At 40.2% G+C, this 23,459-nt stretch overlaps 1 protein-coding gene across 2 annotated transcripts; it reads right to left on the reverse strand.

Moving 5' to 3' along the window:
• Nucleotides 1-1,679: 1,679 nt before the first annotated feature.
• On the reverse strand, nucleotides 1,680-21,879 carry frrs1a (ferric-chelate reductase 1a). 2 transcript variants are annotated; one of them, XM_063885166.1, is made up of 17 exons: nucleotides 21,840-21,879; nucleotides 17,931-18,160; nucleotides 17,108-17,250; nucleotides 16,734-16,828; nucleotides 16,083-16,233; nucleotides 15,869-15,985; nucleotides 15,669-15,740; nucleotides 15,358-15,456; nucleotides 8,863-9,013; nucleotides 7,554-7,667; nucleotides 7,217-7,332; nucleotides 6,847-6,933; nucleotides 5,927-6,024; nucleotides 4,779-4,837; nucleotides 4,562-4,705; nucleotides 4,324-4,391; nucleotides 1,680-2,904 (listed from the first exon to the last, which is right to left on the reverse strand). In XM_063885166.1, the coding sequence occupies exons 2-17, from the start codon at nucleotides 18,130-18,132 to the stop codon at nucleotides 2,812-2,814; spliced, it is 1,809 nt and encodes a 602-aa protein (XP_063741236.1). In that variant the 5' UTR covers nucleotides 18,133-18,160; nucleotides 21,840-21,879; the 3' UTR covers nucleotides 1,680-2,811. The 2 variants fall into 2 exon arrangements, with proteins under 2 accessions (XP_063741236.1, XP_063741235.1); XM_063885165.1 differs by having other exon boundaries at nucleotides 4,324-4,394.
• Between the last annotated feature and the right edge of the window lie 1,580 nt (nucleotides 21,880-23,459).

The following is a 23,459-nucleotide window of genomic DNA, read 5'->3' on the forward strand; positions in this document are numbered from 1 at the left end:
AAACAAACTTGGATCAGCCTGGGACAGTATGAAAACCAGAATTTAAAGACCAGCAGTCCAGTCACCCCAGATGGTTTCAGCTCAGACACCGAGCTAGCCAGCTCTCTTAACCAATTTTACAATCGTTTTAATACTTTTGATTTTAGCAATGACATCTACAATTTGAGTAACCAGCTCATAGACGCTGAACACTTTAACATAGGACAAAAAGAAGTGCTCAAAGCCTTCCTCTCCATAAGAGTTAACAAAATTCATGGTCCAGACGACATCTGTGGGCGCATACTCAAAACCTGTGCAAAACAATTGAGTCCTCCTTTCCATTATATTTTTAACAAATCTTTAGAGGCACAATTAGTACCTGAGGTCTGGAAGGGTGCTGTGATTGTCCCTGTTCCCAAGTCCAACACCCCCAAAACCCTCAATGACTTTAGACCAGTGGCACTCACATCAATTGTAATGAAAACTTTTGAGAAATTAGTGAGGTCTGAAATATTAAGGAAAACGGAGCATTCACTTGACCCTCAGCAGTTTGCTTATAGACCCCGTAGGGGCGTGGAAGATGCCGCAGTCACTTTACTTAATTTACTTTTTAAGCATTTGGATAATAGTGGTTCCCATGCCAGACTTTTATTTGTTGACTTTTACTCTGCTTTTAACACAATCCAACCCCATATTTTAACCACAAGGCTGCTAGAACAGTTTGACCTGAGCAATAACCTGGTAGGCTGGATCCTTAACTTTTTAACAAACAGAACGCAAAGAGTGAGAGTAAATGGCAGTCTCTCTGACAAAGTCTGCTCGTCCACTGGCTCCCCACAAGGATGCGTACTCTCACCTCTCCTTTACATCCTGTACACGAATATGTGCCAGAGCAGGTGGGACAACAGAACCATAATTAAATATGCAGATGACTCAGAAATTGTTAGCCTGCTCCAAGACAGTGAAACGGGTCATGGTCCAGTCATCAGAGACTTTGTTGAATGGTGTAAGGCGTCCCACCTTCAACTAAATATAGCCAAAACAAAGGACATGCTCATTGATTTTAGAAAAACAATCCGGACACAAGAAATCACATCAATCAAAGATCAAACTATTCAATGTGTGCAGTCTTATAAATACCTGGGGACGAAAATAGACTCAAAACTCACTTTTCAAGCAAACTGTGAGGCTGTGTGTAAGAAGGGGCATCAGCGCCTGTTCTGTTTGAGGAAACTGAGCCGTTTCCACATTGACAAATCCATCATGACCCTCTTTTACCATGCTTTTATTGAATCAGTCTTATCATTTGCACTAGCAGCCTGGTTTGGAAACCTCCCCTTAAAAAATAAAAACTCACTCAATCAAATAGTGAAGTGGTCTAGCAGGCTGATCGGTGAGCCACAGCTCAACGTGGAGACCCTTTACAGAAAACAGTTACAGCGCATAACTGGTTCCATTTTAAACGATAGTTCCCATCCACTACACACAGAGTTTCAGCTTCTCCCTTCTGGGCGTAGGTTTTTAATCCCTAGGTGCAGAACAAATAGACACAAACAATTTTGTCCCTGCAGCCATTACACTGAGGAATAAGTCAGATATATTTTGCACAGGTGTTTTTATTTATTATTGTATTTGTAGTTGAATGATGTGTGATATGTGCCTCTTGAATGATGTGTGATATGTGCATCTTGGATGGAATATTTTGCTGATTCAAGAGTTTTAATGTTTTAAAGAGTTTTTAATGCATCTATAAAACATTAATAATGCTACATAACATAGAATTACTATATGAAGAGATGATCATTAATGTACAAAGACAAAAATAAGCATATAACTACACTGTTATGTGCATTCTCTAAATAAAAAGTGAAACATTTATTTAAATGAAAATGATGCTGTGTTGAATACTCTCTGTTTCTGTGGCAGGCGATGCTGAACTTGGAATTGTACTGGGAGCCAGAGCCTCCAGTTGTCAAGCTCCTCATCCTTGGAAGAAGCTACTAGTTGTTGTTCTTGAGGAAGTCCCCCTCTCCATTTTAAAATCAGGCAAGACTTTCCTTTTGAATAAAGCTCATAGTAAGGGCTGGCTCAGGCTTACCTTTCACCCGCCCCTAGTTATGCTGCTATAGGCTTAGAGCAGGGGTGTCCAAACTGAGGGCCACATACAGAAAAATAGGGTTTAATTTATTTTCTTACAAAAAGTGTTGACAGCTCATCATTTAATACAGAAGCCTCAGACTGCCTATAATAAGGGGAAATATGAAAGGTATCTTTCAAGCTTGTTATAGAAATAGGTTATTGGTTTTTTTTATCGAGTAAGATTTGTTAGAAAATGTTTTCAACTTTAATTGACTGAATGTATTTGAAAAGTGGGCTGATAAACACACAAATAATAGTGTGTTATATATTTGTAAATACCTATTTAAGAAGTAAAATATAGAACAAATATTTTACTTTTAATATACTTTTAGAATTAGCTGAGGGCCAATTCAAAATGGACAACGGGCCGCAGTTGGGGGGACTTCACCTCTCTTCTCCTATATTTCCTCTTTCTTCTCTTTATCTGTATGCAGTGATTTCTGTATCTATAATGTATGTACATGACTTGAATTAAATGTATTATGTCAACACATTTCACATAACTGTACGAGGTTACTTAAAATAACAATATTAAGTCGAACCTAATGTTTACTGTTTTATTTTAACTTAATTTTATTGATTTCAACTTACCTAAAACAGTTCTGTGAAATGTTTTAACATAATACAATTAAGTCAACATTTCATAGTTTAGTTTAGAGTTGACATTAATATGAGATTTTCTTCCATTAAAAATCAAATGTGTGCAACAGCAGACAGCAGGACACCAACAAGGGCAGAGTTTCCCAGAGCCAAGGCAGCCAAGATGAGAGACTTACAGATGGACACCTGAAACAGAAAGCAAGGTAGAAGTTAGAACCAAGACACAAGATCCCAGAAATAAATCACCAAAGATTTGTGATGTGTGCAGGCCCAAGAGTTTAAAATGGCGTTACACTAGTGAGACAATGGAAGTCTGCAATCGTGGAACAATAACGTTTTGGCCAAGCACGTCCGCACGACCGATAGTGTAATAGTACTTGTGTTTATTTTACTATATTTAGTTTAGTAGTGTCTCTGGGTCAGTAGGGGACCTAGAGACACACCAAAGGCGTGTGCATTTGGAAGCTGTGGTTTACATGAATAAACCCCAGACTTACCAGTGATTACATGGTCCTTATTAAAGGTATTTGGACGCTTTGGAACGAGAGTCAGAGCTTGAATTGGCCTCGTTAGTGGCCTTAGAACCATGTACACTGAAAAAGCTGAAATGTTGACTAATTATATGTATACTCTCAACAAATTGCACATAATTTTGGTAAAAATATTAGGTTCAACTTAATATTTTCACTTTCAGCTATCCTAATACAGTTATGTGTAATTTGTTGACATAATACATCTTATTATAATCACCGTGTCTGTTTTTTCAATGTAGTTTTTGATCAACCTTAACCTGCCAAGGATGATGACAGTGAACTTCTACACCTCCATCATGGAGTCCGTCCTCCCCTCCTCCATCACCATCTGGTGGGCTGCAGCTACAGCCCAGGACAGTGCAGGCTGCAGCGTATCATGCACTCTGCAGAGAAGGTGATTGGCTGCAATCTCCCATCTCTTCACCACCTGCATGCCTCCAGGACCCCCACTGACACTGACTCTTACCCGCCCCGTTAACATTGTGCATTAGATGATTGTTCATCATGTGAACGAATCTTGTTCATTTTGTGAATCCCGCACATAACTCTGTATATTTGGCACATTTGTGGTCGAAGCTACCTCTTTTGCTATCTGCACTGCTGTCCTCTTCCCCAGTTTTTTTAATAATAACTTACTGTACCTATTACTTTGCATATTTTTATTCGGTGTAAAATATGTCTTTACATTTTTACTGTTAAAATAGATTTTACACTAGTCTTATTTTTGTGTGCACCATGCACACAAAAGCAAAGTCCTTGTACACTGAAACATTGACTTCAATTAAATGTATTATGTCAACAGATTTCATATATTAGGTTAGTTACTGTATTAGGTTAGTTCAACGCAATAATATTAAGTTGAACCTCCTTTTTTCTTACTTAAGTTAATATTATTGATTTCAACTAAATAAATAATGTGTAATTTGTTGACATGATACGTATAATTAAAGTCAACATATCAGTTTTTTCAGTGTATGTGTAAACCTTCTTAGCAATAAAACTGATTCTGAATTGTTTAGTTTTTTGCTTTAAATGTATTAGGCACATGTGTTCTGTACTGATGCTATTGAACCTTGACATTTACGCAGCGTCCATGCTCTGATTGAGAGAAGATTGCCTGTTGGTCATCTGTGTCCAATGCTGCTGGAGAAACAAACCATAGTGTGAGTAGCATGCAGGTATGTATATGGGGACTACACCATGCTCTTACTACTCTGCCAAGTCATTAATAGTATTTCATTAATGATCATAACAAACATCCAAGACCCTTATGTTACCCTAAACTTCAAATACATTCCAAGTTTGCATACATTTTGGGATGTAAAAGTGCTTATGCATCAGGAGGAGGAACCTGAATGAAGCCAGCCAAACCACGTAGCCAATCAGAACATGAGTTGCCCAAGGCTGAGGGAGGAGCAGCGATGATTGACGCATCCCAAGGAACATGGCTGCCACTGCAGTCACACAGAAGGCACAACGTTATTGATCAACTAGTGGGTATTAAAAAACGTTTGAATGCAGACCAACCTGCCAAGACCTCAGTCACAGTGCCAACTCCCCAGTGGCCCCAGTTGAAGATATACCTCCTGTACAGAGATACAACAAACATCACTGTATTAATACAGTGCATAAAAATATCATTAAATATAAATGAAAGTGTCTGCCTCTTTGTTGCAACTAAGACCCCAGGAAGTGACCTGGGCATTAAAATACATGTTTGTATTGGCCAAACGGTGGTACTACAACTTCCATGTCAGTCATTGGGCCCAAAAATACTTTTAAATCTTACGTCATGGATGTTGTGATGATTGCCCAATCAAGAAACAAATTCTCTATCCATTAATTTTACTGAGTCGAGAGGATATGACCTAGCAGATTGGAGGCGCGGCTGTAGGACAACGCATTCTTTACGGTGGCCGACATAGACAAAACAAAAATAGCCCAAAACATTGGGAGAATTGTGCTGTAGTTTAAAAATGTATACAAATAATGCCAAAACACATGCAGCTGAAGAAATATCTTCACCAATTTGATGAAACATGCATTGATATAAAGCATTGTTGTAAAGCGTTTGCCCGTGACGGCCATCATAATTTTTGGGGCAATGTGCCACTGAGTAACATGCATAGCAATGGATAGGGCATCCATGCTGTATCCAGTTCTAAAAAAAACAATACAAGTTTGAATGTTTTTTCCTAGTTTAGAGGAACACATGATCCAGTGGTCATTAAAATGATATTCTCAACAAACATTGTTCAGGCAATCTTCAATAAAGTTGCTTATCCTCTTAAAGAATATAACATCAGATCCAGAGCATTCCCCAGAATCTCCCCTGCCCATCATGAACCTGGCTTGAAGTAAACAGCCTTTCTAGGTTTGATTTATCGCATCATTTTTGTTTTCTTATTTCACTTTCTAACTGAGCCAGAGTACACCTTATTAGTATAGTGTAGTTTTTGTGAAGACAGGCATTGACATTAACATTTGCAGTCACAGATTAGAGATTGACTGCAGTACAGGAATCAGTACTCGCCTCACAGGAGGAATTTATGATCCCATTTAATCACTATGTTATCTCAATGTCAGACATGCGGAATGGAAAGGCAGCCTCAGATAACCTCAGATATTGGGGACAGATTGCCGGAGCTTCTGCATGATGATGAGAGACGGATTACCTGAGGGAATCAGGGGAAGGTCGGATCAGAGCCATGATTGGTTGAATCAGAGATAATGTTAGAACACAGCAGCCCAGGTATGGATGGACACCTGCATGCTGCACACACAAACACACACAAACACAACAGATGTGTATCCAGCTGTTGATGGGGGCCAAACAGAGGCTTAAAGTGAGGTTAATTCACATGCAGTCAGTTAACTGTTATATCTTTTAGGTAGCCCTCTATTTTAATAAAGTGCCAAAACTATATATATATTAATATTTTTTTTCAACTATAGATAAGCTGAGCCTATTTATTTCTGTGCAGTTAGTTCACTTAGTATTCTGTTTAATATCACCTCTACAGTCTACTACCTGGCGCTGCAAGCCATTAACAGTATGGAAGAATATGTTAAGAGTACAGCATGTTAAAAACAAGGTGTAAGTATTGGTCCTAAAAATCCCTAGTGCTAAACAAGGAATTAAATACCCACACGCCTGTCCCCTTTAGGCTAAAATTATAAAAATAAATATATACTTGCAGGTTTTAAAGCTGAATTTAGCCTGATAGAAAGCATGTTTAACAGGGGACCTCCATAATGTCCACTGTTTGCCCAAAACTCCCCTGTGTGTGGCTGTGCTTCAACACAGAAGTCCACTGTAAGGTTCACAAGTGAATACACACGCACATCTGCTGGTGGTGTATGAATCTATCCCAGTCTCAGAGCAGGACAGTATGTAATGTGCTTTTTCATTTATTTTCTCCATTTTCTTGCCTAACGCTGTTTTAAACTATCATGTTAAAAAAATAAACTGCAGGACATATCTTCAAGTGAGAGCAATACCTTGTCCTGTGTGTGTGTGTGTGTGTGTGTGTGTGTGTGTGTGTGTGTGTGTGTGTGTGTGTGTGTGTGTGTGTGTGTGTGTGTGTGTGTGTACCTTGCTCCAACCTTTCCTGTAGAAAAATGGGAGGCAGAAGGCTACAATGGTCAGAGTCACAGTAAGCATCATCAGGCCTCGGTGAACCTACAAAGACAGTAGGACAAAGACAAACACACACACACACACACACACACACACACACACACACACAAAAGTTACAGCCATCATTATTGTGTTGCCATTTATTTCACTTCATGTGTTACAAAGTGTGTGTGTGTGTGTGTGTGAGTGTGTGTGTGTGTGTGTGTGTGTGTGTGTGTGTGTGTGTGTGTGTGTGTGTGTGTGTGTGTGTGTGTGTGTGTGTGTGTGTGTGTGTGTGTGTGTGTGTGTGTGTGTGTGTGTGTGTGTGTGTGTTTATAATATCTACCTGGAACCAGACTTTCTGGCCAAGCAGAGTTTGCTTTGGCCAATCAGGTTTGTAGAAACTGGCGATGAAGGTACCCACACTTCCTGTAAGCATCCAGGCTAGCAGCATCAGAGAACCTAGAGAGGGAGAGGCAGAAAAAAGCTAATTTACTTCCCCGAGGACACACACACACCTATTGCTGTGTGTTCATCATTGTAAGGAAATCTGATTATGATTACATTTATATATTTTACATGTGTTGTAGTTTGTCATCGAGAACAGTAATGGAAACAACATTGTTAACATTTAGGACTAATTGGACCACACACAGTAACTTAAATATAAAAACACAACCAACCATGCAGTTTCATGAGGATGGGTCCCCGGGAGCCTCCCAGGACCTCAGGGGCTCCAGTGATGTGTTTTGTGTGGCTGGAGATGAATGGCTGCTGAGTATGTTTCCATACCCGACCTAGTTTAGAAAAGCATGAATGGTGTTATACCACTGCAAGGAACTTCAATTTGACTAATTACTATGTAAGTCAGGAAGGCCCTATTAAGATTATATAAGAATTACTTTATTGATCCCCGACTGGGACATTTTTGTGTTGCAGTAGCACAACACAATACAAGTCATTGAACATAGTAGAAAATAAAATACGAAATAAGAAATAAACAATTATAAAGTATGAAGAAATCGAAAGAAAAATAAACATAAACAATATTATGCCTGGGGGTTGTCCATTTCCTGACTGGTCTAGGTTTTAGTGTATGTAAATGGTCTGCAAAAGCTAAAATACCTGTATTCCCTCCAGAGGGACTTTCTCTCCCTCACAGGGGCAGTTTTCTAGAAGAGAAATTTCAGAGGCCCTTGATGTTCAGTAGAGATTCAACTGTTCATTGTTTTATCTTCAGTTTTGCAGCAAATACTATTTATGTGACTTAATAAAATAGTATCTTAGTTACTAAAACAAAAACAAATAATAGCTACTGAAACAAGGAACTGACATTTAAAAGTTACTGAAATAAATACCTGTACAGAAACAAATACCAATTCATGTATTTATATATTTTTTTTACTAATTTTTTGGGCAACCAGTGCCTTTATTTAAGCGAGAGTGTTGAAAGGGGGAGATAGATGGGAAGACACGCAGCAAATGGTCCCCAGTACATGGTCCGTCAGCTCTACCAACTGAGCTCTACGATGGCCCCAATTCCTGTATTTTATGTTTATTTTATTAAATTACTTTATACAGACTTTGTCTTTTTAACCCCGAGTTTAATGTGCCCCTTAATGTGCATTAATAACTGGCCCCAGCCTTAAACTCATGCTGAAGCAGCTCCAGGACATTTTCTATTTGGTGGAGAGCAACACTGCAAGTTAGTAAACGGAGAACATTCATATATCAATTTTGACAGGCCAATTAACCATTACCCAGAACATAAGGAACAGTCGACAGGAAATAAACCTTGACTTTATGAGCTCAGGATGCCCTGTTAATGACATCCTGTTCCGCAAATAAAACTGATACCTTTCCAAGAGCTGATGCTCATCAAACCGATGTGGGCATAATAAAGCTTTGACTGATTAAAACCTGAATTGGCCTCTTTACGACACATGACAGAATGACAGACAGGGTCAAATGGTTTAGATTCCAAGCAATTACCGTACTGAGCACGTCCGTGAGCTAGAAAGAGGAAGTAGGCTTGGTCCAGATCATAGCGGGCTGGTTCCTGATTGGACAGTTTGACCAGTCTACTGAACCTGCACTGAATCACACCATCGACCAGCCGCCATGACACCGAGGCGAGACCGGACTGCAAACACACACAGAAACACATAACAACTAGTCAATGCTTTAGGACTAAAGATTTAATGCATGTTTTTGGGAACACTTTTTCTTTGTGAGAATATATATATTAATGTCCTGGCTGTGCCTTAAGTACTGATGAATTAAGTCGTTTGTGAGCATTAGGCATGTTATAAGTTTTATTTTCACTACTTTGGACTGCTCAAGACTGTTTCCCCTTCTTTCAGTCTTTAAACTAAGCTAGGCTAACCACATCCTTTCTCCTTCTTCCTTTGTTAACATGCAGTCACGACACCTACAACATTCTTTTGATATAACTTTCAGGATGAAAGCAAATCAAATAAAAAAAAACTATGTCCTTGTGTGTCTTGTATCTCACAATCTGAAATAATCTTAAAGCATGGCAGGGCACTACACATTTATTTTTTCTGTCATAAATGTAAAGTAAATTCTTGTTATTTAAGATGTTTGTTTTGCACCTTTTAACAAAGTTATCTAAACACATTCAATAATGACATTTCACCTGGATATGACTTTTAAATTCTGATGCCATAGTCGTGACAGGATGTTTACAGGTGCTACAGCAGCTAACATGTATAACTGCTGAGTGTTTATATCAACAGTGTTGTGCGTGAACGAGTTCAAAAGAACGCGTTCATTGAACACGCTCATTTTTTCGTGAACGTTGAACTGAACGCAACACATTTTTCAATAAAGAACTTGAACGTGAATTCGTTCACATTATGTGTCATGAACGGCAGACATCACTGTAAATGAACGTTGGCATTTGTTTTCCATTGAAAACTGAGTGACATCTGTTTTCTCTTTTGAAACGCAACGAGAGAGAAAGTTCCTCCCTCCTGTAGGTGCCGCTTAAATCATGTATCAACGCAGAAATAGTTTTGGCACTGTATGCGCAATGCATTGCGGGCAACGTAGTGTCCGCCTGAGAATAGTTGAGTTGAATAGTTGAAACGTACTGGCTTCCGCACGACGTTACCCATGATGAATTGCAGCAGAGCGGCTTAGGCATAGCAACGCCGAGAGCGCGGAGGGCTGGAGGCTCGAGAGAGAGAGATACAGAGACCAATGACGAGAGTGAGAGAAAGCGCTGCGATTAAAAAAAAACAAACAAGATGGCTAGTGGAAGTGATGGCACGGAGACGGACTCCGATTCTCCTCACGAACATTTAAAACAATTTTACACTCTTGCAAACCAAGACCCCGACGGCAAAAATCTTTCCTTCCTGTGTAAGATGTGTCCACCTGCGCAGCAAAAACAAGTTAGGACATCGACAACGTCCTTCTCGAATTTGAAACGGCACATTGAATTAAAACATCCAGTGCCGCTGCTAGCCATTTTGGTGCCCTAAGCATAATTCCTTCATGATGCCCTCCCCCCCCCCCAATAAAAAAAACATTCGCGGAAAAGTTTAACTTTTTTATTACCAAACATATAAAACAATAGCAGCAGCAAACACACAGCAAAACAACAAACTTTTGACATTTGAAAGTGCAAACTTTCCTTCAGTAACTTTGAATAAATTACACTAAATAACATCAATAAGTACAATCAATAAAATCTTAATAAAACAAAGATTTAGAGGACGAAAAGTCACAACTTTACTTACTTTGTAAAAGTAGGTTTTGTGACAGCAAAAACCATTAAAAAAAAGTCAAAAAAGGAAACAAAATAATAAAGGAATCCTTTTGAGGGCTAATGCTTTTTTTTAAACAATCAAGCTTTTCTCTAAAAAGATCTTAGGGGAAAACACGTCTGTTTCCTCGCTGCAAAGTCTTTAAATTAGGTCATCATAGGACAGCTCGGCCCTCCCCTTTAAATGTGTGACAGAAGACCACTTAGCGTTCCTCCCCCATTGTTGAACGTAAGAAAGTTTTGATGAGCTTCAGTTTCGAAAAACTTCGCCGCAGGGCAATGAACAGGGGGGAGCAAGCGTTTCCCCGAAGCCCCCGAGTTTTGGGATACACTTTTGAAGGCGTTTTTTGGGAGAAAGGAGCAATCCAAGGCAGTTGTTTGTGGTGGATTTGGGGAAAAGGTTGATGTTTCCCTGAACCATCTAAAGTCCTCAATTCTAAATTTTCCCTTTCTCAGTCGTGTTTCTGCATTCGATGCAGTTTTTTTGCAGGTTCTCCTTGGACATTCCGTGCACTTGTGAAATCAAGCGCACCCCAAATTTTTGTCTCTCCCTGGGTCATGGTCTAAAAAACGCTTGCGGGGAAATCAAAGGGGGTCCACAACACTGTTGAAAAAGGATACCTCAGCTTTGGGGATCACGAAGGGCTGTCTCCCGCTCTATGCAAACTGTTTTTTGTGTTCCGGGCCCTTTTTCCCCTTGAGCTTGGCTCTATGTTCTCCCCTCGAAAAAAGGTCCTGGCGTTGCACTGCCGAGAAACCCAGGTGCCTGTATCTGGAGAGGGATTTTTTGGCATTGTCAATGACCCCGACGGCAATGCAAGTGCATTGAACTTGCTGCGGAGTTTTTTACCGGTTGTGGTTGTAAAAATTTCCCCAGACAACAAAACGTCAGAAATCTAAAAAGAGGCCCTTCTTCTCCCAGGGCTTGGCCTCATTTTTGCAACGAGTTTTGACAGTTTCCCTACCCTCGATGAGCGCATTTTGGTTTCTTTGATTTGACTTCTGAAGCTTGTGACATCTAAGCCTCTCCCCCAACCTACATCACTCCATGATTTCACAGTTAGGTTGATTGTTTTGGGGAAAGTGCCCCACCGTTTTGTGCCCCTGAGAAGAAAAAAAAAATAGTTCTCCCCAAAACCCAAAAAAACCCAGGGCACCCCTGGATGATTCGCGCATCAGCTATGACAAGGTTTTAATGACTGGAAAGGAACAAAAACCCCCCTCAATTCAACTGTAGCAGTCGGGCTGAACTCCTTGTTTTTTCCCCTTCATGTTCGCCTTGTCGTGGGCCCTGTCGCGGCAATATCAAATAAAGTCGAGTTCCTTTATTTTTTAAAAAGGACAGTGACAGGTTCGGGGCCAGTTTTTTTTCAACCCCCTCCATATAGGGGGGACATTTGCCCCTTGTGGCTTATTCGGGTTTGTCAGTAAAAAATTAGGGAGAAATATTTCGTTCCCGGGAATCGGTGGGGGTTTTGTTTGCAATGTTTTTTTGGAGACGATCGGTCAGCTCTTTTGTTCTGCTCCCAAGAAATGTGTTCGGGAGTTTCCCGGGTTATTTGGTGGTGTTCTCCATCAAGGATAAAAAAAGCCAAAAAATTTCCCACTTTTTTTAAGAAGTTCCCTTTGTCTGGTTTACGACACGTAAGAGCCTTAATGACAATTCCCTTGAGGAAAAGAGTTTGGGTTTTTTCGTAAGCTTTTTGGAAAATCTCGCCACCTTTTTTTTTTCTGCCCCCAGAAATGCTGTTCCCTGGGCTTTGTCGTTTTGTCTGTAACGTGTGCCCTTTCTCTCCATTTAAACATCCCGGGGCATGGTTGAGCCCATTCTTGACTTACAAATTTTGTTATGTTGGCCCAGTCACCGTTGCCCTCGCAGTGGTTTTTAAGTTTCCCAAATGAAAAGTTACACGCAAAACAGAATGCGCTTGTTTGTTTCGAGTAAACCCCCAATTCTCTTGTTTCTCTCCTTTTGAGGGGTTTTTGAAACAGGTATATGAAACCCCCTGCCATTAGCCCCTTTGGAAAATTAAATCTGTGGGCTCTAATGGCCCCTCTTCGTCGATTCAACACTCCGCTTCTAAAATCCGTAATGGCCAGAGAGCGGTCAGTTGGGGGGCAAACCGTTTTCTTGTCACCTTTGACGGCTCCGTGACGGACTTTCGAGGTGGGGGTTATCGCTGTGTTCTGTGGGGTTGGGGTGGTTGTCGGCTTTGTATTTTGCGGGTGTACAGACCTGCTTGCTGGCTGGGGTTGATTGGGTGAACTTGTCGATGGTTCTTCTCATCTGTGTCCTCTTCTTGGCCTCGGTGCTCCCGCTTGAACGTATTTCAGCATTGACCCTGCATTAATTTAGAAATACGAAGAAAAAAGATCAGTATAGAAAGAGACAAAATATTCAAATAAAGAATCTTATACCAAAAAAGAAATAAAGATTTAAAACTGAAAGCATGCAACCAAGGAGCTCTCCCCTTTATTACTTATATATCAACTATTTGATCAATCTTATCTAATCTAATATAAAAACATTATAGAATGAGTTGCAATATTGTACACAATTTAATAATAATGTTTGCTTTATATCATTCATAATGGATATTTTATATTTATATCTTAACAACAGGAATAAAAGGAATAAAAGCAAAATGATACACCTTACACAAGACTATTAAACTCTACATTTAATTGAATACAATATGGTTAGGAGGGCATTTTGTTTACTACAAAACGTTTTTTTCTATTTCACCGACAGATGTCGTCCATGCCTTTGCATGATATAAATGCAATCAAAACGCCAGTTAATTTAGTCATGTATCTTCTGTCACTCTCAGATATAGCTAAGCTAGCTGTAGCAGTAGCTACAGGCTTCACATTATCACGAACCCTTTTCTGTCCCATTGCACATAGAACACCTAACCTTATTTATGTGAGACTGTAGCCTATTTTGCTGAATTCTACCGAATGACAATCCTAAAGATGGCCGTGGGTTTATTATGCATTGGCATTGCAAACTCCAAAATAAAAATATACTTTCTCAAATGCTATGTAAACTTTTCTAAATGCCTGGCTAAACACTATTAATTTCACGCCACACAGTGATAAATGGTCTGAAGCCAGAATTGTTAGCCTACCTAGTGCAATGACTGCTAACTGTTACTGAGAAAGTATTGGCCACCGTCACGTCAAAATAAACCATAAACTGTCTACTATTCAATATCTAAAGTAAAGTAACGGCTAACTGGCATCAGTTACTTGCAAAATGCAGTTATAATTTTTAACAGCAAATCTCAATTTAGCTTGCGCCTAAGTTATAACACATATTTGAGTTTGCTAACATTAGCAATAACGTCAGCTAGTTCAAGGTGTATGCATAGGCTAAGCTTTACACTAGCTGCACATATTTCCCGTATTTAAGAAAGATTAAACGTGGACACTTACCTGCAAGTGATGCACGGGCATCATCTCGCTGTTTCCTCTTTTTCTTTTTTCTGCTCCTGACTCCTGTTGCCTTTTCATTTCCAAAAATGTCGAGTAATCCAAAAGACCACTGACAGCAAGGGCACCCACAGGGCGCTTGGGACGCAGATTGTGCAGATTGTGTTTTCGTTTGTGTTTGTGTGAGTGGGGAGGGGAGGGGGGAGGGGAGAGGGGGGCCACCATCGGTACCTTTGAGTAGTATGCCTAAAAAGTGCCTCATATTTCTATAGTCTACTGAAATAATTTCGGCCTTATAATTATTATGACGATTTTTCATTAGGCTATTTTTTGGTGGTGCCCCCTCGACACTTGGTGCCCTACGCACAGCGCGTAATGCGCGGTATGGGAGCGGCGGCACTGAAAACATCCATCCAGTGTGAATGCAATTCAAGAGTTTTGCTCATTTCATACACACACATAGGTATATATAATATCATATATATCAAATAATATATTCATATTTCATATTATATATTCTTTATTTAATTGAATGCTAGTAGATTTCATTGCACTAAGTATAGAACTGGTCTATCTTGTCTGTATTGCTACAAGTTTCAGCACCTGTTAAGAAACCCACAAAAGCAGTGTTATGAGCAAATGTCTACAATGAACAGTTTCAAAGAACGATAGTGATTTCTAGCTCGTAGTGTGAAAAAAAGTATTTATTTGAATATCTCACGAAAAAAGTGAAATGAACTGAACTTTGAACTAGTTCAGAATTAAAATTGTGAACTTTGAACGTGAACTGTTCACTTTGAGCATGTATGAACTGAACTTGAACTAGTTCAGAAAAGCTGTGAACTGGCACAACACTGTATATCAATCGCTTCCCATATGTAAATTTGCTTCATAGAATAATACTGTATGTGTGTATGTGTTAAAGAATACATGTGTGGCCTACGTTATTGTCAAATAATGCTATGTTTTAATTTGAACTGAAAGTGAATATATAATTAGGCATAAACGCTGTTAGGCTCATCTGCAGAGCTAATAAAATACTATAGCAACATTTGAAAAAGGTGAAAGAAGAAGGAGAGGTTTGCTCTCAGACTATCCAACAGTACAATAGATCAACAATGATTCCATAAAGGAGGTGAATGAATGAACCTGGAGTCACTAAAGGTCTGTTTTTGGCAACATTAATAATTCCTCTTTGGTTTTCAATTGATATCCACTGTCATCATTCCTGCTCATGTATAAAGCAAAGTTTCATTCACCTGTGATTGGTCCTCAGGGTGTGATCGTCCACTGACGAAGGCCGCACTCACCGATACTCTAATCCCATCTGTGACACACATGTACACATCATCATCGCCCTACACACACACACACACACACACACACACACACACACACACACACACACACACACACACACACACACACACACACACACACACACGTTATTGAGTCGATCAAAACAGAAGGTCATGCAGCATACTGAGGAGGGATTTGCAGATATTTTTCTGATCATGCTTAAGTGGTTTATTTTCAATGCAGAATGTTGTGTTGTGAGGGACTACCTTACCATCCATGTGTCCCTGGACAGTGCAAAAGAAACGTATCCCTCCGCCGGCCCACTCAACTCAAATGTCACAGACTGCAGAGAAAAGTCATGAAGATTCAGTTGGTGTCAGTAAAATAAAACATAAATGTGTTATTTCTTTAATTTCCGAGGTTTTATTTAAATAATTGTATTTATTGTATAAGTATATTTGAGAGTCAAACCATTTTGTCGGGCCCCTCCGTAGTCATGGACAGGAAGAAGCATTGAGGATCTTCAGGATCACAGTCCGGAGGATCAAGCAGGCAGGACTTTGATTGGCCACATCCCTCAGAAGTAAACTGAATGAGTAAGATTGGAGGGGGGGTATTAATTTGTTTCACTCATTATTGATATTGATTGTACGCTCGTCAGAAGTGTAAATGCTGTGTGACTCACAGGCCCAGGCAGGATAGAGGGGGAGGTTGTTGGCTGTACTGGAGGAGGAGTGGTGTCGGTCTGAGGGGGGTGGGGAGTTACACCATGCTGGTAGATGATTGGTCCAGGCAGCTTCACCCAAAATACATTGTATTGGGATACTACAGACACACTGAACAAATACACAAAGATATAAATGCATTTTAAAGTCATTTATACGAGTTTAAAATTTTCAGACCACTGTTGGAAAATCCAAATGTTCACTTAAAGTTCCATTAAAATCAAAGTGTATTGATTTGAAAAGATGAACCCTGTACAATGCTTATTAACCTTTTACAGACTCATTTATTTGTATATGTTTGCAGTCCCATTGACATTTATATGTGTATATCACAACACAACACTAAACAACACAACACAAAGTCAGGAGATTGATGAATTAACTTGTTTAATTCCCTTTTGGTTGACCTCAGTGACATCAAGTAGCTTTAGCTTATGTAGCTAATAACACTTAATGCTGTCTGACTGACATTACTCCTTCAATTTCACACTATTTTCCTCACTAGTACTGTATATTAAATGTGCTGTAACCATTATCTGTAGCCAGAGTGGCCACTGTTCAACATAAGTATCATAAAGTAGCTTTGAGCATTTAGAAAGAAACAAACGTACAAAAACTGAACCTGTGTGGGAGCGTCTGCAGGAGCATGCCAGATGACAATCACCTCCGTCTGCTGGGCATCACTTGTATGGCTCACTGCTGAACCCTAGAGACACACACACAGATGCACGTTCATGAACACACCCACACAAACACACATGCACACACACACACACACACACACACACACACACACACACACACACACACACACAGTTTTTAAATGTCAGTTATTTAACATTTTTCAATGATTCTTATTTATCTCGGTGTGGTTCCTTTACGTTAACTTTAATCGTAATGTTTTAGGTTTGGTTTTTAAACTTCAGTACTTTATTACTACTACTAACTGTGTGTGGTTTTTATGTGCATGTCGGCGTATACACACCTGGTGCTTGTTGCAGGTGAGCAGCTGCGTCTTTTTCTGATCGGTCAGGGTGAAGGTGCCAACTGTGGATACTAAGCCCTGATTGGATGCACCTCTGGCCTGAAGCAGGAAGCCCTTAAAATGTGATGTGCCTGATAGGATGACTGGAAATGCATGTTTCAAAAAGAAAATAGAAAAAACAAATGATTTCGACATTATCAATAATTGATATTATTTTGGTTTTAATTGAATAACTTAGTAATCCTGTATTCATACCTGTATTTTGACCACATTTGATTTGATTTGTATTGTATTCAGTTAATTGGTAAAAATTAGTTTTGACTTTATCATATCTCCAATTTATAACAATAAAAAAAAGTCAACTTTTAGTGGTTTCGTGTCGGCTATTAAAGCAAATGTGTGTAGTGGCCAAACGGTGGTACTACACTTCCAATCTAGTCTTGTGAGGTCAAAAATATTTTCCCCCTTGACTTACATTGGAAGAGAGCCATCTGGAAATCAGCATTTATTTTTTTTAACCAAATAAACTACCCAGTTCAAACACTTTTATATCCCTTATTTAAATCATTATGGTCTAAAGTTGTAAAAAAAAAAGCCGAATCCAGAGTTATTTTCCCTCTCCATTCATCTGACTGAGCCCAGAGCTACAGATTAGAGGCGGGGCTTAAAGAAAACCGAAGTGTGTCGTGCTCTACGGGCCCAGAAACTGGTACTTTTTTTTAATCTAAAGGCATTCCATTTTGGGCTTCATGCACCACTCAGCAACGCTAATGCATTGGCATTGTTGGGTTTGAACGTCTGACTTGTCACAGTCCTAAAGTACCTTGGATCTGGTCTCCGGGTCTGAACGTGCTGCTGTTGGTTTCGAGGCGGTAGGGGCTGGGGGAGGCTTGACCAGAAGAGCCATGCTGGGGTTCCATGCTGCCACAGACTTTGGTGACCTTGCCATTAGAGTAGGAGCCGGCTGGCACCCAGTGACACACCAAGACGGAGATAAAGAGACAACTCAAGCCTACAGGAGACATCTTCAGGATAAGCTGGTGCCTTCAAAGTCTAAAAGGAAAAATAAATCCCACATTCAAACAAGCAACAGTTCTGAAAGTATCTCCAAACTGTTTCCCTGCATCTGATCTGTTGTGTCCACACATCCATTGTTTCAGTTTACTACTCCTTACTACACTTTGGGGTTTGGCTTCTCACAAGAGACAGTGAGAGAAGGATGCTGCACTTGATGCAGTAGAGGTTTTCTGAATGTTTGACGTGCCACCAAATAGTTTCAGAGGCTCCGTGAATGGATGTAAAAACATAAGTTATAACATTAGCATCTGTTTCTCCACCTATCCCAGAGTCAGAAAGGAACACATACCTACATGCAGAACCTTCTTGTTTTTTGAGTGTGCATTTTATGTGGCCTGTAGTCAAACAGCAATATCAGGGAATATTGGTAAATAGGTTTTTTCTCAATAAACCATGTTTTGCTTGTCAAGGTACATTTTCAACATGTCAGGTATAATGACTGTTATGTCAAAGAAAATGTATCCAGGTCTGAAAATAAGTTTCACATATGTTGGTTATTTAGCAAGGTGTAAAACCATGTGAATCATTTAGCTAAAAGAGTAGCAGGAATGACAAAGATAGACAATTTTTTTCCCCAAAAAAGTGGCTGTGGGGCAAAGTGAGCCAGTGTACAACTTAACCTCCCATGAGGCACTGAAGTTAAGTTAAGTCTCTGTAGTGTACGATTGTATTTCAGTAGTTTTACACAAGTGATTTGTTCCTTATGTTTTGAACATTGTAGAAACAACAGCATTCCTGTACCAAACAGCTGGAGAGAGAAGGGTTTAGCAGGTAGAGGTCACATGATCCAGTAGGTCAGCTAAGGGTAACTGATCTTGTTTCAAGGTTTCAAGGTTTTATTGGTCATATGCACTGCATATACAACGTATATGCAGTGCATATGAAAATCTTATATCCCATGCTCCTCCAACAACAACAATAAAGATTTGAGGATGTGAAATATATACATATGTGGAATACATTGAAAGTATTTAAATACTTTACACTGTTGAATGAGGAGGTATGGGCAGATGCATATATTACGTATAACAGATGTATATGGCAGATGTGTATAATATATATATATGTATGTGTGTACTATAAACAGATATGAGTAGACATTCACAGAACTCAGGAGTTCAGCAGTCTTATAGCCTGTGGTATAAAACTGTCTCTGAGTCTGGTGGTCTTGGTCCGGATGCTGCGGTACCGTCTGCCAGACGGCAGCAGACAGAACAGATTGTTGCTGGGGTGATGGGGGTCCTTTAATATCCTACCGGCCTTCTTCCTACACCGCTGGGTGTAGAGGTCCTCCATGGATGGCAGCTCTGTCCTGGTGATGTGCTGAGCAGTTTTCACCACCCTCTGTAGAGTCTTACGGTTGAGGGCGGTGCAACTGCCATACCAGGCCGTGATGCAGCCAGTCAGGATACTCTCGATGGTGCACCTGTAGAAGTTGCAGAGTATCCTGGAGTCCATGTTGAACTTCCGCAGCCTGCGGAGGAAGAAGAGCCGCTGTCGAGCCGTCTTGGATATGACCCTGGTGTGATGTGTCCATGTCAGGTCCTCACTGATGTTTACCCCGAGGAACCTGAAGCTGCTGACTCTCTCTACAGGAGTCCCGTCGATGGTGATGGGTGTGTGTGCCTCTCTCTATCTCTTCCTGTAGTCCACAATCGGCTCCTTTGTTTTGCTGACGTTGAGATGGAGGTTGTTGTCCTGGCACCAAGATGTCAGGGCTCTGACCTCCTCTCTGTACGCCATCTCGTCGCCGTCTGTGATCAGGCCGATGACGGTCGTGTCGTCCGCAAACTTGATGATGGTGTTGGAGCTGTGTGTGGCCACGCAGTCGTGCGTGAACGGAGTAGAGGAGAGGGCTGAGCACACAACCCTGAGGGGCTCCGGTGTTGAGGGTTAAGGTGGAGGATGTGATGTTCCCCATCCGCACTGCCTGGGATCTGCCCGCCAGGAAGCTCAGGATCCAGTCACAGAGGGCGCTGTTGAGCCCGAGGTCCCTGAGCTTAATGATGAGCTTGGAGGGCACAATGGTGTTGAATGCTGAACTGTAGTCAATGAACAGCATTCTCACATAAGTGTTCCTCTGGTCCAGGTGGGAGAGGGCAGTGTGGAGGGTGAGGGAGATGGCATCATCCGTGGACCTGTTTGCCCTATATGCAAACTGCAGGGGGTCCAGTGAGTCAGGGAGGGAGGAGGTGATAAACGTTTTGACTAACCGCTCAAAGCACTTCATGATGATGGAGGTGAGTGCAACTGGGCGGTAGTCATTGAGGCAGATGGGTTTTGTCTTTTTGGGGACAGGGACAATGATGGACTCTTTAAAACATGTGGGGACTACAGACTGGAGCAGTGACCTATTGAAAATGTCTGTGAACACATCTGCCAGCTGAACTGCACACACCTTGAGAGCACGGCCAGGGATGCCATCAGGTCCAGGAGCCCTGTGTGTGTTGATCCTTTTCAGAGATCTACACACATCTGCACTGGTTAAAACCAGTGAGCAGGGATCCTGGGCCTTCTGTGCCTCCACAGCCGGGGGCCTCTCAAAGCGTGCATAAAATGTGTTCAGTTCATCTGGGAGAGATGCAGACTCTTCCTCAGCACCACTGTCCTTAGTCTGTTATTGTTTTTAGTCCAGACCACATATTTCTGGCGTTGGAGCCCTTGTAGTTAGACTCCACCTTGTCCCTGTATTGTCTTTTTGCACTGCTAATAGCTCTGTGTAGCTAAATACAGAATCTTGATAGAATGAATTCTATACTTTTAGGTCTACATTGGTTCAATCATTTTAAGGCACGCCACCATCTCTCCTGCTGTATGCCTGAAGCAACATCTTTAGAAGATCTGTAGTCTTCAATAAAACTACAGTGAAAGAGAGATGAGAGCAAAACCACAAGTATAACATGAATACTTACCAATGACTACTACTAATGTCTATTAAATCAGTTAAGTACATGTTCAACACACTAGTACATGTATTCACTTTCCAGCTATACATTTACAAGAAAATGTATTCAGGGCTGACTGGCATTCATTCTCTACAAACATGATTTATAATGTTGATAAAACAGGTGACACACAAACAGGTGACACACACCAAAGCATGTAGTGGCAAAAAAAAGCAATATATTTGTTTTACTTATGCTCAGGTTTAAACTTGACAATGTGAAGGGGTAAATGTACCCCCAGATGGCTTAATTTACCCCCTTGACGCGGAACAACTTACCCCCTAGAGGCAAGTTAAGCCTCAAGAACATTTTTTTGTAGAATTTATATTTCATGGCCCTTTCTGATAAATGCATTATTTTCATTTTGATTGACAGAAGACATCCTGAAGTAAATGTATATGTTGTCATTTGACTTCTATCTCACTTCTCCTTGGTTAGATTACACCATAATTAAAAGTGACTCATCTTACCCTACTCTTCCCTCCAGTAAGTGTCTCAGCATTACAATCTACAACACAATCATATTTGACTGACTTTATCCTGTAACCAAACCTACAAATAATTGAAAATGTTATTTATAGGTTAATTGAAGATGAGATTTGGCATACTATTTCTACTCAGGACACACTTCAAGCAGAAACAACAGCAAAGACACATTGCAAAGAAAAAGGAAAATCTCAGACCGAAGTGAGTGATAAGACTGTACTCACCACTGTTCCACTGCAGGACACATCTTCAAGTGAGAGCAATACCTTGTCCTGTGTGTGTGTGTGTGTGTGTGTGTGTGTGTGTGTGTGTGTGTGTGTGTGTGTGTGTGTGTGTGTGTGTGTGTGTGTGTGTGTGTGTGTGTGTGTGTGTGTGTGTGTGTGTGTGTGTGTGTGTGTGTGTGTGTGCATGTGTGTGTCAACAGTTTTTACAACCTGTTGAATGAACTATTGGACAGCCTGATATGACTTTTCCACAACTGTCAGGTGTCAGGTTTTATTACCTCGTGCACCTAAATACGTAACACATACGAGTACAATGTGAAATGTATTGGGTAAAAGAAAGGTACACTATATATTCTATTCTTATAATATAATACAATACATGATCATTTCATATTTCTTTTAATTATATTTTACAACATATTGTGCAAACTTTGCAATACTCCTGCAGGGTATAATGCCCTGTTGGGAGCATGCAGAATGTACACTACAGTATGTCCCAATTATTAAATATAGCCATTAGCATTATCATTTTAATGCAGTACTAGCTAGTATAACAGCTTTTTATGGTATATTGTGTTTTATACAAGAACTGATAAACCTCAGCGTACACGAGGAGCAGGTGTGTATTGGTATTTCCATTTATATATAAAATTGAGAAAGACCTTTTCAGGGAGTTGAATATTTTGTGGGTTTCATTGAACCTCCATTGCTGGGTTTCATTCTGCATAATAGCATTTAGGGGCGAGTGGGATAAGATGAGCCAATTCTCACTTATGTTATCTTCTAGGCAAGGAAAAAAATGCATCTATCACAAAGGGCCATGAAAATATGTCTTGTGGCTTAACTTGCCCCATCTAAGGGGTAAGAGGGGTAAGAGGTCGATGTGCTTTAAAATGATTGGACCAATTTAGACCTAAAAGTATAGAATTCAATCCATCAAGATTATGTATTTAGCTACACAAGACCAGTTACCCTTAGCTGATCTACTGGATCATGTGACCTCTTGCACCCCTACCTGCTAAACCCTTCTCTCTCCAGCTGTTTGGTACAGGAGTGTTGATGTTTCTACAATGTTCAAAACATAAGGAACAAATCAGTTGTGTAAAGCTACTGAAATACAATCGTACACTACAGAGACTTAACTTCAGTGCCTCATGGGGGGTTAAGTTGAACCACTGGCTCACTTTGCACCACAGCCACTTTGTCGAGGATCTCATTATTTTGACCTGGGCTATATATGAAGCCCTGAAAATGAGACAATAAAAATAGAAAGTATTACAAACAGAACTGTCGTTTTAATATTAGCATTGAAATGTTAATTTACATCGTAAACTATTAATGTATAAACAAAACATGTTCACAAATATCCAACCTTCAAATTGCTATTTTAAATCAACACTGCTCTGTACACTTTCTAAAGGACGGTAAAAAGAAACTGCATGAGTAGTGACATTATCCTATCCTTAAAACCCTTATGCATATTGGTCGGGCGCACTAGAGTAGCTTAAAATATTTGTATGGAAAACACACTTCATTTGTAGGGCAGCGCGATTATGGCCAAAAGTATGCTTTAAATCTCATAGTAAATAAAGTCAACACATATCGGCTACTGAATTATCA

This window comes from Eleginops maclovinus, chromosome 6 (genome assembly GCF_036324505.1).
Source record: "Eleginops maclovinus isolate JMC-PN-2008 ecotype Puerto Natales chromosome 6, JC_Emac_rtc_rv5, whole genome shotgun sequence".
NCBI classification, from domain to species: Eukaryota; Metazoa; Chordata; class Actinopteri; order Perciformes; family Eleginopidae; genus Eleginops; species Eleginops maclovinus.

Excerpts from the sequence above, each read along its gene's own strand:
- frrs1a (XM_063885165.1), bottom strand. The coding sequence starts at position 18,132 with ATGTCTCCTGTAGGCTTGAGTTGTCTCTTTATCTCCGTCTTGGTGTGT. Across the intron at positions 9,014-15,357 it reads ACCCTGAGGACCAATCACAG|TCCGGTCTCGCCTCGGTGTC; the intron begins GTGAATGAAACT and ends GTGTGTTTGCAG. Across the intron at positions 6,025-6,846 it reads ACAGGAAAGGTTGGAGCAAG|CATGCAGGTGTCCATCCATA; the intron begins GTACACACACAC and ends TTGTGTGTGCAG.